We start from the raw sequence: 18868 nt of genomic DNA on the forward strand, positions 1-18868 counted from the left end.
GAGCATTTGATGGCTCTGGGCCTTAACTGACTGGAATTTAAAAGAATGAGGTGTTGGGGGAGGGTGTGAAATCTCATCAAAACCTATCGAATGTTGAAAAGCATTGACAGAGTGGATGTGGAGAGGATGTTTCCTATAGTGGGGGAGGCCAAGACCAGAGGACACAGCCTCAGAGTAGAGGGGCGTTGATTTAGAACAGAGATGAGGAGGAATTTCTTTAATTTGTAGAATTCGTTTCTACATGCTGTGAAGGCCAAGTCGTCGGGTATACTTAAGGCAGAGCTTGTTAGGTTCTTGATTAGTCAGGGCATAAATGGATACGGAGATTGGGGCTGAGAGGAAAATAGATCAGCCATGACGAAATGTCAGACAAGACTGGATGGGTCAAATGGCCCAATCCTGCTCCTACAACTTACAATCTTGTGACGTGGACTACTCCGAAAAGAAAAACTCAGCCCATTTTTCATAACCAGAATTGGAATCAGAATCAAGTTTACTATCATTGTCATTTGCCATGAAATTTGAGATTATGCGGCAGCAGTACATTGCAGTACGTAATAATGAAAGTTATAAATTACAAAAAGAAATATATTTTAAAAATTAAGTAAGTTGTGCAAAACAAGACCAAGAGACAAATGTTATTGAGGTACTGTACATGGGTTCATTGTTCATTCTGAAATTAATGGCGGAGGGGAGCAATCTGTTCCTAAATTGTTGAGTGTGTGTCTCATCCCTGACAGTAGAAATGAAAAGAGGCTTTACCTGGGTGGCGAGGCTCCCTCAAAGATGGATGTTGCCTTTTGAAGATGTCCTCGAAAGTGGGGAGGATTGTGCTCAGGATGGCTGATTTATTATCCCTCTGGACTGTTTTCTCCTGCCTTCTCCTGTTAACCTTTGATGCCCTGACTAAACAAGAACCTATCAACCTCTGCTTTAAATACACTCAATGACTTGTCCTCCACAGCCGTCTGTGGCAACAAATTCCACAGATTCACCACCCTCTGGCTAAAGAAATTCCTCACCTCTGCCCTAAAGGGAAGTTCTTCTATTCTGAGGCTTTGCCCTCTGCTCTTAGAGACAGCCGTCCCCCCTCCCACTACAGGAAACATCCTCTCCACGTTGATTTTCAATATTTGATGGTTTTCGTTGAGATCCCCCATCATCCTTTTAAACTTCAGCGAGTACAGGCCCAGAGGGAGCAATGTTCCTCAAATGACAACCCTTTCATTCTCGTGAACCTCCCCCAGACCCTCTCCAATACCAGCTCACCAATTCTTAGATAAGGGGCTCAGAACTGCTCACAATACTCCAAAGTTCGGTCTGAGTTTTAAAGCCTCAGCCTCGCATCCTTGCTCTGACTGACAGCACCCATCCTTATGCACTGCGCTTCAGATGAGCGATCCTTTGACTTGGCGATGTTTTGGGGCTGCAAAAACTGCTTTAAGATGCAAGGCATCGTTCAGTTTCACCTTCTTGCCACCTGCCGACTGCTCTTCATCACCGCAGGAAAAGTGAAGCCGAGAGGAATGAGGAAAATAGCATTTGAGCAGCTTCTGGTTGGGGTGGCGTTAGTGTGACACGATAACTGAGGGCAATGTCCCTGACTGAGAAACCAACATCTTTATCTTCTGCCTCTCACAGGATGACGTCCGCAAGCACCTCACCAATTACGCCATCAACAAGCGTATGATGAACGTTGTCCCAGATGAAAAGAAAGGCAGTAAAAGGTGAGACCATATGCAGCAGGGTGCACCCTTCACCACAAGCAGGCACATTATAGAAGGTCAGCGTTGGAGTGATTTTTGGGGTTAGGACATAGACATTTAGCAATTGAATTTGGCTACCAGTCTTCATATCTGAATGTGTGTTGTGGATTTTATTTGGAGTGCAGATCTGAACTTTATATGTAGGCATCCGTTAGTCTTATAAGACCATGGAAGGTTCCCCTTGGAAGTTTACACCTTGGAAGCTTTCCAGGGCGCAGGCCTGGGCAAGGTTGTATGGAAGACCAGCAGTTGCCCATGCTGCATGTCTCCCCTCTCCACGCCACCGATGTTGTCCAAGGGAAGGGCATTGGGACCCATACAGCTTGGCACTGGTGTTAACGCAGAGCAGTGTGTGGTTAAGTACCTTGCTCAAGGACACAACACGCTGCCTCGGCCAAGGCTCGAACTAACGACTTTCAGATCACTAGAGGGACGCTTTAACCACATGCCAACACGTGACCAAGTCCGAACATGTGGCCAGCTCTGAACAATGGGTTCCTAAAAGCCATGAATCCCAGCTGACAATGATGATTAAAATTCATTTGGATGTGTGTGGTGTGGCTGTGAATCAGGAGGTGTGAAGGTCGAATGTAGTTTCGAAGAAAGCATTGTCCATGCGTTGTAAGTATGGAGTTGCCCTTTGCCGTTTGGCACATAAAATATCGAGCCCCACATCAGGCCGGCCAGACCTTTCGACCAGAAGTGTCTCCATAAAATGCCTTCTCTACCTTGCTTTGTCGAATAAAAAAGCTGCTTTGTATCTACCAGTAATTTTCTTCGCTGGCTTCATTCATGCAACAACCTTAGTGAGCAGGCACATTGTAGAAGGAAGGGGAGCACACAGCAGCAGCTTAGTGAAGCCCTTAACTCTGTTGCCACTACTTCAGGTTGTCATAACTGGCGGAATGCTCCCAATGGCATGCTATAAGACCGTCAGATATAGGGGCAGAAGTGGGCCATTTGGCCCATTGAGTCTGCTCTGCCATTTAATCATGGGCTGATCCAATTCTTCCAGTCATCCCCACTCCCCTGCTTTCACCCTATACTCTGGCTAATCAAGAACCTATCTATCTCTGCCTTAAATGAACTCAATGACTTGGCCCCCACAGCCACTCATGGCAACAAATTCCACAGATTTACCACCCTCTGACTAAAGTAATTTCTCTGCATCTCAGTTCTAAATGGACGTCCTTCAATCCTGAAGTCATGCCCTCTTGTCCTAGAATCCTGTACCATGCCCTCCAGTAACTTCTGACAACCAAGTCTAGCTCCTGGCCTTCACATGTGGCTTAGCCACTAAGCTGGGCAGAATCATTTCTACTGACAGGAGAAGGGGCAAAGGTGGGTTAATGGCATCTTAAATCCAGTCGCTTCAGGCAGATGGGACTCATCAACCATGGCTGGCCCCTCATCTAGGAGAAGGAAAACTCTGATCTCAAACCTCCCATTGCCCTGCGACTACACCCACTCATAGGGAAGGCTTCAGGAGTAAACCCTGAGGGAAAACATCTGCGGCAGTCCCACGTTGAGTTCAACACTGACTGGCAACTCCTGCGATGCTGCTGGTACCAGGCTGTGTTGCTCTCTGCCGTTCCTTTGGGTTCATCAACTGCGTGGAGATGGGGAGCTTGCTACATGGGCAACAGCTTGCTCTCCATATCCGGGCTTAGTAGCTAAGCCACACGTGAAGGCCAGGAGCTGTGACTTGGTTGTCAGAGGCAATATTGAGGCACTCGCCATTGGGAGCATTTAATAGGCAGCGGGAGCTCGTCCCCATTACCACCCCATGGCTATAACAACCTTAAGGAATGGAGTGAAGCTGAAATTGTTGCAATGGACGACTGGAAGCGGACCCAAGTGCAGAACACCGACACGGAGGTAGAATTAACAGAAGTGTGTTTATTAATAGTTGCGAGGAAGGTCGGAGAGTGAGGATTAGATGCTTACATGAACAACAAACCGGAGTAGCCCGGACCCAGAGCTTGGTTATGGAGCTTGGACACAGAGCCTGGACACGGAGCCCAGACTCGGACACGGACTCGGATGCAGAGCCCAGACTCAGACTGGGACATGGAGCCCGGACTCGGACACGGAGCCCGGACTCGGACACAGAACAACAAAACCAGACAACGACAGACAATTTGTATCTTGATTCGGAGTAGCAGCAAACGGCCAGGAATACTCAGCAGGACACGAAACTACAAAACCAAACATCGACAGTCCGTTCGTATCTTGACTCGAAATAGCGGCAAACGGCCGGCAATACTCAGCTGGACACGAGACGACAGAATTCCCAAAGCAACCCCAGGCACTGAAGCAACTTAGAGTCCAGTATTCTCAGCGGCCCAGAACGTGCTTTGCCGCACTGGCTGAGGTGACGGTCCAGTCCCAAGTAGATGTAAGCCGGAGTTATTATGTTTCCAGTTCGGATGAGAATCAGGTGCCTTAGTCATGGAGCCAGGTAAAACACGGGGAAAAGGAAATGAACAGAAATGAGGAATCAACTGACTGGACCGTGACTGAAATAACAGATAAAAGTGAGTGGAAAGACGATGCTAAACACTTTCTCATTCAAATCTGCAGACAGGAGTCATTATTAATGATCAAACTAAATATATGATCAATAAATAATGACAATAATGAGCAGGAGTCAATTATACCTCCCTTGCCACAGTGAATGTACCTGGATTGGAATATCTGTTAGGATGTCCGGCTAGTTGGGATCGTCCCAATCTGGTATTTCGTGTCCAGCAAGAACCATGGATCTAGAAAAAAGAAATGTGAGCTAAATCCCATGAAGGCAGACAAATTTACATAAGTGATCGGATAAATCTGGAATAAAGGTCTGTAAGACATGGCAACTATTGAGCTGTTGCTAAAAAGCTCTTTAGTGAGGGAAATCTCCCATTTCCTCTTCATATTTGAGGCCTACAACACTGCTGTGGCCTTACCATTGCTTGCAATGGGCCGTAAGTTCATGGACCCTATGCAGATTACAGAGAAGGAGGTGCTTGCTGTCCTGAGGAAAATCAGGGTGGGTAAATCCCCAGGGCCTGACAAGTTGTTCCCTCAGACCCTGGGGGAGGCTAGTGCAGAAACTGCAGGGGCCCTAGCAGAGATATTTAAATAATTCTTAGTGACAAGAAAGGTTCTAAACATAAACCAGGAAATTACAGACTGCTCCATCTGACATCAGTAGTGGGATAGTTATTGGAAAGTATTCTGAGGGACTGGATATATGAGTAAACAACAGGAATTCTGCAGATGCTGGAAATTCAAGTAACACACATCAAAGTTGCTGGTGAACGCAGCAGGCCAGGCAGCATCTCTAGGAAGAGGTGCAGTCGATGTTTCAGGCCGAGACCCTTCGAAGGGTCTCGGACTGAAACGTCGACTGCACCTCTTCCTGGATATATGAGTATTTGGATAGACATGGGACTGATTCAGGATAGTCAGCATGGCTTTGTGCATGGTAAGTCATGTCTAACCAATCCTGGAGAGTTTTTTTAAGCAAGCTACCAGGAAAGCGGATGAAGGCAAAGCAGTGGATGTTGTCTACATGGACTTTAGCAAGGCATTTGACAAGGTCCCGTATGTGAGGTTGGTCAAGAGGGTTCAGTCGCTCGGCATTCAGCATAGGTTGTAAATTGGATTAGACATTGGCTTTGTGGGAGAAGCCAGAGAGTGGTAGTAGAGGTTTGCCTCTCTGACTGGAGGCCTGTGACCAGTGGTGCGCTGCAGGGACCAGTGCTGGGCCCATTGTTGTTTGTCATCTCTATCAGTGTTCTGGATGATAATGTAGTTAACTGGATCAGTAAATTTGCAGATGACACCACGTTTGAGGATATAGTGGACAGTGAGGAAGGCGGTCATGGCTTGCAGAGGGATCTGGATCAGCTGGAAAAATGGCAGCTGGAAATCAATGCAGACAAGTGCGAGGTGTTACATTTAGGTAGGACCAGCCAGGGAAGGTCTTACACAGTGAATGGTAGGGCACTGAGGAGTGCGGTAGAACAAAAGGATCTGGGAATAGAGATCCAAAATTCGTTGAAAGTAGTGTCACAGGTAGAAAGAAAGCTGTTGTCACATCGGCTTTCATAAATCAATGTATCGAGTACAAGAGATGGGATGTTATGTTGAAGCTGTATAAGACACTGGTGAGGCCTAATTTGGAGTATCGTATGCAGTTCTGGTCACCTACCTACAGGAAAGATGTATAGTAAATAAGGTTGAAAGAGTAGAGGAAAAATTTACAAAAATGTAGCTGGGTCTGGAGGACCTGAGTTATAAGGAAAGATTGAATAAGTTAGGACTTTCTTCCTCAGAATGTAGAAGGTTGAGAGGAGATTTGACAGAAATATTCAAGATTATGAGGGGTAGAGATAGGGTAAATGCAAGCAGGCTTTTTCCACTGAGGTTGAGTGTGACCACAACCAGGGATCATGGGTTAGGGTGAAAGGTGAAAAGTTTAAGGGAAACATGAGGAGAAACGTCTTCACTCAGATGGTGGTGACCAGTGTGGAATGAGCTGGCAACACAAGTGCTGCATGCGTGCTCGGTTTCAACGTTTCAGCGAAGTTTGGATAGGATGGAGGACTATGATCCTGGTGCAGGTCAATGGGTGTGGACAGTTTAGCAGGTTTTGGCATGGACTAGATGGGCCAAAAGGCCTGTTCCTGTGCTGTACTTTTCTATGACAATGACTCTAGAAACACTGATTCGTTACGTCAGGCTTGTTACACGGAGCTTGGGAGGGTGAGACTGGAACTAGAGCTCGTGGGTTAAGGGTGAAAGGTGAGAAGTTTAAGGGGAACATGAAGGGAAACTTCTTCACTCGGAGGGTAGTGAGAGTATGGAGCAAGCTGCCAGCAGAAGAGATAGATGGAGGTGCGATTTCAACATTTAAGATACATTTGTACATGGATGGTAGGGCTACAGACTGGGTGCCGGTCAATGGGACCAGACAGATTAATGATTCAGCATGGACTAGATGGGCCAAAGGGCCTGTTTGTTTACTGTAGTGCTTTCTGACTGTGAATGTAAACCACCAGACAACTTCACAAGATGGAATATCATGGGTTCAGGGTGCAGTCAACCTTTTCAAAGGCAACTATGAATCGGCAAGAAATCGCTTCCAATAAATCCTGTCAAAAACGGGGGGAAATAATCAAGAGAGCTGATATTTCCTTCAATGGATACGCAGTCTATCTTGTGGCTTGCAGTGCTATTGACCTGTCACACAATAACACAAATGGTGGGGCAGAGTACTTGATCAGCGAAGTCACTCGGCAATGCCATCCGATGGATGAACGGTGGCCTGCGATAGATTAGAACTGACGGCTGTGTAAAATGTTGTTTCTTGCAGAAAGCTGTCTTTCTTTAACCAGTACATGGAGAGCAATGCCTATGACCTGGAGGTGCTGTGGAGCAGTATTGAAGATGTGATCATCAAAACCATTCTGTCTGTGTATCCGGCCCTGAGGAACACCTACTTCACCTGCTTCCCAAATCACGTGTCTGGGAGTGCTTGCTTTCAGCTCCTCGGCTTTGACATCCTGCTGGACCACACCTTGAAACCCTGGCTGATGAAGGTACGCGCGCCTCTGGGATACATAAAGATTAAGCAGGTAATTTAGGTGACCGCATAAAACATGCAAATGTAACATCATGATGGGATGGCCAGTAATATCATGAAGGATCGCACCAACCCTGCTCACTGTTTGTCCCCACTCCCATCAGGGAGGAGGCTCTGTAGCATCCACACCAGGACCACCAGACTCAAAAACTGTTACTTTCCCCTAGCAGTCCTCCAAGAGGACCACAACCGTGTTGTAGGGTTTGGAGGCTTGCGCGCCTCAATGACCCGGAGAGGTCTGCACGCTGGAGCCGGGGCTTTAGGCTTTGGCTCTGGATAGGGTCACCCATGACAAACAGGTCAAAGGGTAGAGGCCAGACTGAGAGCGGTGTACCGGTCCTCCAGATTCGAGGGCTCAACTCAGCACTACCAGCACTGACCACTAAAACAAAACTGTTACGCATACTGCAATGAAGAATCCTACATCTGAGTGTGGCGGTGTTCCTGAGTCTCCACCTGGGACTTACATGTCCGACAGTAATGAAAACCGAGCGGAAGCTACGGGCATGATCAAAGAATCTCTGAACACCACCAGAGATGGAGGACCTTCACTGTTGTCCTAAACACCAGCACTGCAATGGGCAGTCAGTATGTCCCCAAGTACTGAGGCTGATCAACACCCCCATCCACTAACCCACCCCTCCACAGACCCGCAACCACCACTACTTTATCATTTCTTGTCAGAGTCACCTTATGTACAGAAACTCCTGTACCCAGCGTCACTTTATGGACATACAATCAAGCTACGCATATAAGCTATCTAATGTATTTATATTTACTGTTTTTTCCCATTATTATTGTGTTTTTTTCCACTTTTCCACTATTATTGTTATCGAAAAGGTGTTATATTTGGATGTGTGCAGAGTACAGAATAAGGTCGATGAACTTGTGGCACAGTTGCAGATTGGCATATATGATCAGAATTAGAATCAGGTTTATTATCACCGGTATGTGTCATGAAATTTGTTAACTTAGCAGCAACAATTCAATGGAAGTGTTCAGGAACAGTTATTACCCCACTCAACCATCAGGAAGAAGGTACAGGGTCTTGAACCAAAGGGGATATCTTCGCTTAACTTTACTCACCACAGCATTGAACTGCTCCCACAGCCTATGGACTCACTTTGAAGGACTCTTCATCTCATATTCTTGATATTTATTGTTTGTTTATTTATTTATTCTGGATGTTTTGTTTGATTCCTTTTAAATACTGTGAATGTCCTCAAGTAAGTGAATCTTAGTGAATCAACATATGCCAATGGTCATATGTACTTTGATAATAAATTTACTTTGAACTTGACTTTGAGTAGAAGAGCAGAACACAGTGCAGAAGCAGTTTGACAATCACAGCCTTAAGGTAAAAAAAAAAAGTTAAACCAAAAAAGTTAGACCGTTATCCCAAAATCTGCTCCCTGTGGAAACAGATAGATGGGTTCATAAAGAGAGATTTTGGCACATTGGTCTTCATTAATCAAATTGTTGAGTACAGAAGCTGAGTTGTTAGATTGAAGCTCTTGAAGATATTGGTGAGGCCTACTTTGGAGTATTCTGGTCACCTAACTACAGGAAAGATATCAATGATTTGAAAGATAGCAGAGAATATTCACAAGGATGTTGCTGGGTCTCGAGGGCCTGAGTTACAGGGAGAGTTATTCTCTAGAGCACAGGGAATCAAGGAAGATTTGATAAAGGTCTACGAAACCATGAGGAACATAGAGTAAATGGAAGCATGCTTTTGCTGCTGAGGATGGGTGAGACTAGAACTAGAGGTCATGGGTTAATTGAGAAAGGTGAAATGTTTAAGGGGAACATGAAAGGGATCTTCTTCACTCAGAGAGTGGTGAGAGTGTGCCAGCGGAAGTGGCGGATGCGACATTTAAGAAAAGTTTAGATAAGTATGTGGATGGCAGGAGTATCGAGGTCTATGGTACAGGTGCAGATTGATAGGAATTGGCAGAATAATATTTTGGCATGGACTAGATGGGCCAAATGGCCTACTTCTGTCTTTTAGTGCTCTTAGACTATGACACAATGGAAGATATGCATCTGTAGATGGGTGGAAGACCATAGTCGTTTATGATAGTTCCCATAGACAAAGACCTGGCATTTGTCCATAGTTAAATCCACATTAAAATGGTTCCAGAGAGGAAGACACCAGAGGGTGATTAAAAACAAGAGAAAATCTGCAGAGGCTGGCAATCCAAAGCAACACACACACACACACACACACACACACACACACACACACACACACACACACACACACACACACACACAGACTCTCACACACACACACACACACATACACACACACACACACACACACACACACACAGAATAAGGAGTTGTTCCTCCAACCTGAGTGTGGCCTCATTGCGGCAGTAGAGGTGGCCATGGACTGACATGTTGGAATGGGAATAGGAAGTAGAATTAAAATTGGTGGCCACCAGGAGAAGTGCCACACCTGCACTTGGATCTCCTCCCTCACTACCATTCGGGGCCAAACGGTCCTTCCAGGTGAGGCGACATTTCACCTGTTGGGGTCATCTGTTGTATCCGGTGCTCCTGGTGTGGCTTCCTGTATATCGGAGAGACCCGGCCCAGTTTGGGAAACCGCTTCAACGAGCACCTACAGTCCATCCACCAGAGAAAAACGGGACCTCCCGGTGGCCACCAATTGACCTGGATGAGGAAGTGGAGGGATGGGTTAGTAAATCTGCTGATGACACAAAGGTTGGAGGTGTTGTGGATAGTGTGGAGGGCTGTCAGAGGTTACAGCAGGACATTGATAGGATGCAAAACTGGGCTGAGAAGTGGCACCCTACCTGGGTCACCTTCTTAATGGCTCTGGTCCAGGGCTCCAGCCAGCATTGTTCAATGGTCTTTACCCCCAGACCCGTGCCTTTGTTTTTTTCAACTCGGCCTGGTTCAAAGCAGCTAAGGTAGCTGACCCAGGCACTGAGCCTAATGAGGTTGTAGATTTCTTCTCCAAGTCTGCCACTTTACATTATAAATAGCCGCTTGTCTGAGAGTGGTCCCGGGTTAGCCGGTCGTTAGCTGAAACTCCTTGCGTCCACATTCAATTGCTCTGATTCGATAATCCCAGAGCTAGAATCGAAGAGTTCACAAAATGGAGGGTGTGCAAGGACAGTCTCACAAAATGGCCACCTCCACCTCCTTTCAGCATGTGGCAAGAACAAAGACAGTTTGTTTGCCTACTTCCACTGCCCTTGATTCATTTGAATTCACTGATTTGTAGACTGTTGTTCTTTTTGGCCAACACTATTAATTTTTAATTATTAATGTTGCAGGTTAAGCATTCCCTGAGCTCTGTGATGGACTCCAATCTTGATCAAGAGGTGAAGGAGGATCTTCTTTATGATACACTCTGCATGATTAACCTTGCAGCTTGTGGCCGGCAGGAAGACATGGAGGAAGAGAGGCCGCGAAAGAAGGAACAGCTGCCTAAGATCTGGTGGTCGCGGGAGTACAGGTGACTGAAAGACTGAAGAGTGCCACGTTGGGCAACGATAATTAATGAATATTCCTGCTGTCAAATTCAGCTGCACACACAAAGTGCTGGGGGAACTCAGCAGGCCAGGCAGCACCCATTTAGAACAGAGATGACGAGAAATTTCTTTTGCCAGAGGGTGGTGAATCTGTGGAATTCATCGCCACAGATGGGAGTGGAGGCCAAGTCATCGGGTATATTTAAGGCAGAGGTTGATAGATCCTTGATTAGTCAGGGCATGAGGGGTTATGGGGAGAAGGCAGGAGATTGAGGCTGAGATGGGAAGGGATCAGTCGTGATCAAATGGCAAAGCAGCTTCGATGGGCCAGATGGCCTAATTCTGCTCCTCTTACGCAAATGAACAAACAGTCGCCATTTTGGGCCGAGACCCTTCTTCAGGACTGGAAAGGAATAAAAAGGTGTGGGGAGGGAGGGGAAGGAGGATAGCTAGAAGTTGATAGGTAAAGCCAGGTGGGTGGGAAAGTTGAAGGGTTGGAGAGGAAGGAATCTGATAGGAGAGGAGAGTGGACCGTGGGAGAAAGGGAAGGAGGAGGAGTGCCCAGGGGAAGGTGACCAGCAGGTGAGAAGAGGTGAGAGGCCGGAGTGGGAAACAGAAGCAGAGGGAAGGGGGAAGGACTATTTCCCCAGAAGGGGAAGCCGATGTATGCGTTCAGAATAAAGAAGTGGGCAGGAAAATCACTGAAGACTGTACCCACCCTGCAAACTCACTTTTCCAAAAGCTCCCTTCGGGAAATCACCTTGGGTTTCTGAAAACGAGACCTCATGCCCTCTCAAAAGATTTTTTCCCCTCAGGCAGTTCATCTGATCAACCATCCTAGTTACTCCCCCCTCGACCCCCAACCCCCTCTTACTATTACCCTGTCACTGCACTGAACTGTAAACATTATAAACCACATTTTGATACGCTGTCTACCTTGTAAATCCATACTGGTATTTATATATTTATGCACATTATATTCCATATCCAAACTTTAACCTCTGGCTTACCTTTGTCTACTTCCTTATTCTTTAATAGAGGGTCTTGGCCAGAAACATCGACTGTTTATTCCTTTCCGTAGATACGGCCTGACCTGCTGAGTTCCTCCAGCATTTTGTGTCTGTTACTTTGGATTTCCAGCACCTGCGGAATCTCTTTTCTTTATTCTGTATAATTGTTGTACGTTGTTGGATTTTGTCGCCTGTCATGCCCTGATCAACACCATGCAGTGAATTCCAAATACGTGCAAACTTATCTGGTGCATAAAATTGATCCTCGATCTTAATGTTAGCCTCTCCTATCCTTTTATAAAAACCTCCCCTCCAAAGTATCACTGCTATTCCCTGCACATTTTAAAGTTCCACATTTTCCCACTGCTCAGGCATAGCCGCCGAGCGCTTCTGTGCCATCCGCCACCAGCGTGATATTCTGGTGGCCAAAGATTTTAATTCTGATTCCCATTCCCAGGTGTCAGTCCACGGCCTCCTCGTGCCAAGGTGAGTCCACCCTCAGGGTGGAGGAGTAACACCTTATATTGTGTCTGGGTAGCCTCCAACGTGACAGTATGAATATCGATTCCTCCTTCTGGAAAACAAATTTCGACCCTCCCCCATTCTTCACTATTCCTTCCTCCATTCCTTTCTTCTCACGTGCCTATTACATCCTTCTGTGTCCCCTGCTCCTTCCCTTTCTCCTGTTGTCCACTCTGCGCTCCTATCAGATTCTTTCCTCTCCTGCCCTTGACCTTTCCCACCCACCTGGCTTCACCTATCACCTCCCAGCTATCCTCCTTCTCCTCCCCTCACCTTCTTATTCAGGCATCTTCCTCTTCCTTTCCAGTCCCGATGAATGGTCTCAGCCCGAAATGTCGACTGTCTATTCCCTTCCACAGATGCTGCCTGACCTGCTGAGTTCCTCCAGCATTTTGGATTTCCAGCAACTGCAGACTTTCTTGTGTCAGAAGTTCCTCCTGCTGCTTAGAGCTGCAACAAAGGGGAAAGGAGGTGGATTCAGCAGGCATGCAGAGGTGGAGTGAGGACTGTGGGCTAGACTGCGCTCAAGAGGACTAGAACATATCACCAAGGAAGTAATGCTGAGGCTTTATAAGGCACTGGTCAGACCGCACTTGGAGTATTGTGAGCAGTTCTGGGTGGCAGGCGGAGTTACGTTTCTACCAAAGGAGGTGTAAGGTGCCCCTTCCCCCCTCTAGCCTGCAGGTCACCCTTGGACAATATGTAGCACCTGGTTAGCCCCCTGATCAGGGAGTAGGTGGTGGACAGTCGTATGAGCAGCCGGTGCAGATCGCAAGTCCTGGGTATGTGACCACTGACGCCAGGCAGACAATCTCTGCAGGGTATTGATAATGACTGGGGTCACCCGTCTTTTAAAGACACTGGCCCAGAAGAAGGCAGTGGCAGACCACTTCTGTAGATAACTTTGCCAAGAGCAATCAATAGACAATAGGTGCAGGAGTAGGCCATTCAGCCCTTCGAGCCAGCACCACCATTCACTTTGATCATGGCTGATCATTCACAATCAGTACCCTGTTCCTGCCTTCTCCCCATATCCCTTGACTCCACTATCATTAAGAGCTCTATCTAGCTCTTTCTTGAAAGCATCCAGAGAATTGGCCTCCACTGCCTTCTGAGGCAGAGCACTCCACAGATCCACAACTCTCTGGGTGAAAAAGTTTATCCTCAATTCCGTTCTACGTGGCCTGCCCCTTATTCTCAAATTGTGGCCTCTGGTTCTGGACTCCCCCAACATTGGGAACATGTTTCCTGCCTCTAGCGTGTCCAATCCCTTAGTAATCTTGTATGTTTCAATCAGATCCCCTCTCATCCTTCTGAATTTCAGTGTATACAAGCCCATTCGCTCCAATCTTTCACCATATGACAGTCCCGCCATCCTGGGAATTAACCGCGTGAACCTCGACTACGCTCCCTCAATAGCAACAATGTCCTTCCTCAAATTTGGAGACCAAAGCTGTACATGATACTCCAGGTGTGGTCTCACCAGGGCCCTGTACAACTGCAGAAGGACTTCTTTGCTCCTATACTCAACTCAACTCAACTCCCCTTGTTAGGCCATTAGCTTTCTTCACTGCCTGCTGTACCTGCATGCTTACTTTCAGTGACTGATGAACAAGGACACCAAGATCTCATTGTACTTCCCCTTTCCTAACTTGACACCTTTCAAATAGTAATCTGTTCTTGCCACCAAAGTGGATAACCTCACATTTATCCGCATTAAACTGCATCTGCCCACTCACCCAACCTGTCCAAGTCATCCTGCATTATCTCAACATCCTCCGCACATTTCATACTGCCACCCAGCTTTGTGTCATCTGCAAATTTGCTAATGTTACTTTTAATCCCTTCATCTAAATCATTAATGTATTATAAATAGCTGTGGTCCCAGCACCGAGCCTTGCAGTACCCCACTAGTCACCGCCTGCCATTCTGAAAGGGACCCATTAATCCCTACTCTTTGTTTCCTGTCTGCCAACCAATTTTCTATCCGTCAGTACCCTACCCCCAATACCATGTGCTCTAATTTTGCCCACTAATCTCCTATGTGGGACCTTATCAAAGGCTTTCTGAAAGTCCAGGTACACTGGCTCTCCCTTGTCCATTTTCATAGTTGCATCCTCAAAAAATTCCAGAAGATTATTCAAGCATGATTTCCCCTTCGTAAATCCATGCTGACTCGGACCGATCCTGTTACTGCTATCCAAATGTGCCGCTATTTCATCCTTTATAATGGACTCCAGCATCTTTCCCACCACTGATGTCAGGCTAACTGGTCTATAATTCCCTGTTTTCTCTCTCCCTCCTTTCTTTAAGAGTGGAATAACATTAGCTACCCTCCAGTCCTCAGGAACTGATCCTGAATCTATAGAACATTGGAAAATAATTACCAATGCATCCAAGATTTCTAGAGCCACCTCAAGTACCCTGGGGTACAGACCATCAGGCCCTGGGGATTTACCATCCTTCAGTCCCATCAGTCTATCCAATACCACTTTCTGCCTAATATGAATCTCCTTCAGTTCCTCCGTTACCCTAGGTCCTCCGGCCACTATTACATCTAGGAGATTGTTTGTGTCTTCCCCAGTGAAGACAGATCCAAAGTACCTGTTCAACTCATCTGCCATTTCCTTGTTCCCCATAATAAATTCACCCGTTTCTGTCTTCAAGGGCCCAACTTTGGTCTTAACTGATTTTTTCCTCTTCACATACCTAAAGAAGCTTTTATTATCCTCCTTTCCATTCTTGGCTAGCTTGCCTTCGTATCTCATCTTTTTTCCCCATATTGCCTTTTAAGTTATCCTCTGTTGCTCTTTAAAAGTCTCCCAATCCTCTGGCTTCCCGCTCATCTTTGCTATGTTATACTTTTTTATTTTTATACTATGCTTGACTTCCCTTGTCATCCATGGTCGTCCCTTACTCCCCTTAGAATCTTTCTTCCGCTTTGGAATGAACTGATCCTGCACCTTCCCAGAAGTACCTGCCATTGTTGTTCCACTGAAATCCCTGCTAGGGTATCTTTCCAGTCAACTTTGGCCAGCTCCTCCCTCATGGCTCCATAGTCCCCTTTGTTCAACTGCAATACTGACACTTGCGATTTTCCCTTCTCCCTCTCAAATTGTATTTGAAAACTTATCATATTATAGTCACTACCTCCTAATGGCTTCTTTACCTCGAGTTCCCTTATCAAATCCAGTTCATTACACAACACTAAATCCGGAATTGCCTTCTCCCTGGTAGGTTCCAGTACAAGCTACTCTCAGAATCCATCTTGGAGGCACTCCACAAACTCCCTTTCTTGGGGTCTGGACCAACCTGATTTTCCCAGTCTACCTGCGTGTTGAAATTCCCCATAACAACCGTAGCATTACCTTTGCGACATGCCAATTTTAACTTTTGATTCAACTTGCACCCTATATCCAGGCTACTGTTTGGGGCCCTGTAGATAACTCCCATTAAGGTCTTTTTGCCCTTACAATTTCTCAGTTCTATCCATACTGACTCTACATCTCCTGATTCTGTGTCGCCCTTTGCAAGGTACTGAATTTCATTCCTCACCAACAGAGCCACCCCACCCCCTCTGTCCACCTGTCTGTTCTTTTGATAGGACGTATACCCTTGAATATTTATTTCCCAGCCCTGGTCCTTTTGCAGCCATGTCTCTGTTATTCCTACAACATTATACTTGCCAATTTCCAACTGAGCCTCAAGCTCATCCACTTTATTTCTTATACTCCGTGCATTGATATATAATACTTTTAATCCATTAGAGTACTCCCCTCACCTTTCACATCGATTCCTATTGCACTTGGCCGTATTCTCCGATCCCTTCCTGAGCTTTCTGCCCTGTTAATTCTGTTGTCTTTCTTAACTTTCCTTATTCTCTCTTTCCCTTTAACTCCATCCTTATATTTCCTCTCTTCCCCCCCCACTATTTAGTTTAAATACACCAGTGTAGCAGTGGCAAACTTGCCTGCTAGAATGCTGGTCCCCCGCCTGTTTAGGTGCAACCCGTCCCTTTTGTACAATTCATCCTTGCCCCAAAACAGATCCCAGTGGTCTAAGAATCTAAATCCCTGCTTCCCATGGGGCCATGGCCCAATCATGGCCATGGGACCAAGATCGCCCATGTCATACAGCACGGCACATAATGATGATGTCATATGACCCAGCACATAATGATAGAAACATAGAAACGTACAGCTCAATACAGGCCCTTTGGCTCACAGAGCTGTGCCGAACCTTGGGTTACCCATAGCCCTCCATTTTTCTGAGCTCCATGTACCTATCCAGGAGTCTTTTAAAAAGACCCTATCATATCCGCCTCCACCACTGTTGCCGGCAGCCCATTCCACGCACTCACCACTCTCTGTGTGAAAAAACTTACCCCAACATCTCTGTATCTACTTCCAAGCACCTTAAAACTGTGCCTTCTCGTGCTAACCAGTTCAGCCCTTTAACATCAAAAAAAAGATGGGCTGGCATTGGAGAAAGTCCAGAGAAGGTTCAAAAGAATGATCCTGGGAATGAAAGGGTTAAGTTTTGAGGAGCGTTTGATAGCCCTGGGCCTGTACTTGCTGGAGTTTAGAAAAATGTGGGAGGATCACATTGAAATCTATCAAATATTGAAAGGCCTAGGCAGAGTGGATGTAGAAAGGCCGCTTCTTTCTGTACGGGAATCTAAAACCAGAGGACACAGCCTGAGAATACAAGAATGTCCCTTTCGAACAGAGACAAGGAAGGATTTCTACAGTCGGGGGTGGCGAATCTGTGGAAATAATTTCAAAATATGGCTGTGGAGGCCACGTCATTGAGTAAGTGGAGGTTGATAGGTTCTTGTTTAGTAAGGGGAGGTCAAAGGTTATGGAGAGAAGGCTGGAGAAAGAAAATATCTCAGCCGTGATGGAATTCTGGAGCAGGCTCGATGGGCTGAATGGCCTCATTTTGCTCCTGTGTTTTCTGGTCTTATGGCAAGAGATCGATTTTCAAAAGGAATAATTGACACCTCCTCTTTGCTTTCATATTAGAGCTGACGAGACACGAAACAACCAGGCTACCTGGGTGGAACAGGTGGAGAAGTACGAAGACGAAAACATGGGGAACTTCAAAAGGATCTACCCGAGCTCCACTTCAGAGAAATACGAGAAGTTCTTGGAAACAGTTGACTCCAAGTCTCGGGAAGAATATGTCAGGCAGGTTTATACTGCCCCTCCCAGTCCTGCCCCCTCCCTCCCTCCCTCCCTCTCCAGTGACCCACAGCCACCCAGTGTGCCATCACCTGTCAAACGGTGAAAGGCCTCGAAAGAGTGGATGTGGGAGATGCTTCCTATGGAGGGAGAGTCTTGGACCAGGGAACACAGCCTCAGAACAGAGGCGGAGGAGTGTCCTCTTAGAAAGGAGGAGAGGAGGAATTTCTTTAGCCAGAGAGTGGTGAATCTGTGGAATTTGCTCCACAGGTGGCTGTGGAGGCCAAGTCATTGGGTATATTTAAAACAGATGCTGATAGATTCTTGATTGGTCAGGGCATGAAGCGATAAGGGGAGAAGGTAGGAGATTGTGGCTGAGAGGGAAAATGGATCAGCCATGATGAAATGGCAGAGCAGACTTGATGGGCCAAATGGCCTAATTCTGATCTGCATCTTATGGTCTTAACCACATTCTCTACTACCCCTCTATAATCCCTCCCCAATCCTTTTACCCTCTTTCTAATCCCACATCACTTCCCCACTACCCACAACACAATTGTGTCGCGTTCTGGTTGCCTCATGATTGGAAAGGTGCAGAGGAGGTTTACCAGGATGCTGCCCAGATCAGAGAGCATGTCTTTATGGGAATGGGTGAACGAGTTAGGGCTTTTCTTTTTGGAGCAAAGGAGGGTGAGAGGTGACTTGATGAAGGAGATGAAAAAGGCATAGATCAAATGGGCAGTCAGAGACTTTTTCCCAGGTTGGAAGTGGCTAATGGGGAAGGGGGGCATCATTTTTAGGTAACTGGAGGAAAGTATAGGGGGGATGTCAGAGGTAAATTCTTTACACAGAGAGTAGTGAGTGCATGGAACACCCTGCCAGGGGTGGTGGTAGAGGCAGATACATTAGGGATATTAAAGAGACTGTTAGATAGGCACATGGATGATAGAAGAATGGAGGGCTCTGTGGAAGGGAAAGGTTAAATTGACCTTAAAGTAGGTTAAAGATTAGCACCACATCGTGGGTGAAGGGCCTGTACTGTGCTGTCAGGTTCTATGTTCTGTCCCTCCACAGCTATATATTCTTACCATCATTAAGGACCCCCACCACCCAGGACATGCCCCCTTCTCATTGCTACCATCAGGGAGGAGGTACAGGAGCCTGAAGACCCACAGTCAACGATTCAGGAACAGCTTCTTCCCCTGTGCCACCGGATTTCAGAATGGACATTGAGCTCAGGAAC

The 18868-nt window shown here is 46.5% G+C and overlaps 1 protein-coding gene across 1 annotated transcript in view; it reads left to right on the top strand.

Moving 5' to 3' along the window:
• Positions 1-1445: 1445 nt before the first annotated feature.
• Positions 1446-18868, top strand: part of LOC140203612 (uncharacterized) — a 32275-nt gene continuing 14852 nt past the window's right edge. The window contains exons 1-5 of the mRNA XM_072269660.1: positions 1446-1556; positions 1642-1727; positions 7132-7393; positions 10713-10894; positions 17467-17635. Of these exons, the coding sequence (XP_072125761.1) occupies positions 1446-1556; positions 1642-1727; positions 7132-7393; positions 10713-10894; positions 17467-17635 (810 nt within the window). The remainder of the gene's footprint in view (positions 1557-1641; positions 1728-7131; positions 7394-10712; positions 10895-17466; positions 17636-18868) is intronic.

Source organism: Mobula birostris, chromosome 10 (genome assembly GCF_030028105.1).
Source record: "Mobula birostris isolate sMobBir1 chromosome 10, sMobBir1.hap1, whole genome shotgun sequence".
Classification (NCBI taxonomy): Eukaryota; Metazoa; Chordata; class Chondrichthyes; order Myliobatiformes; family Myliobatidae; genus Mobula; species Mobula birostris.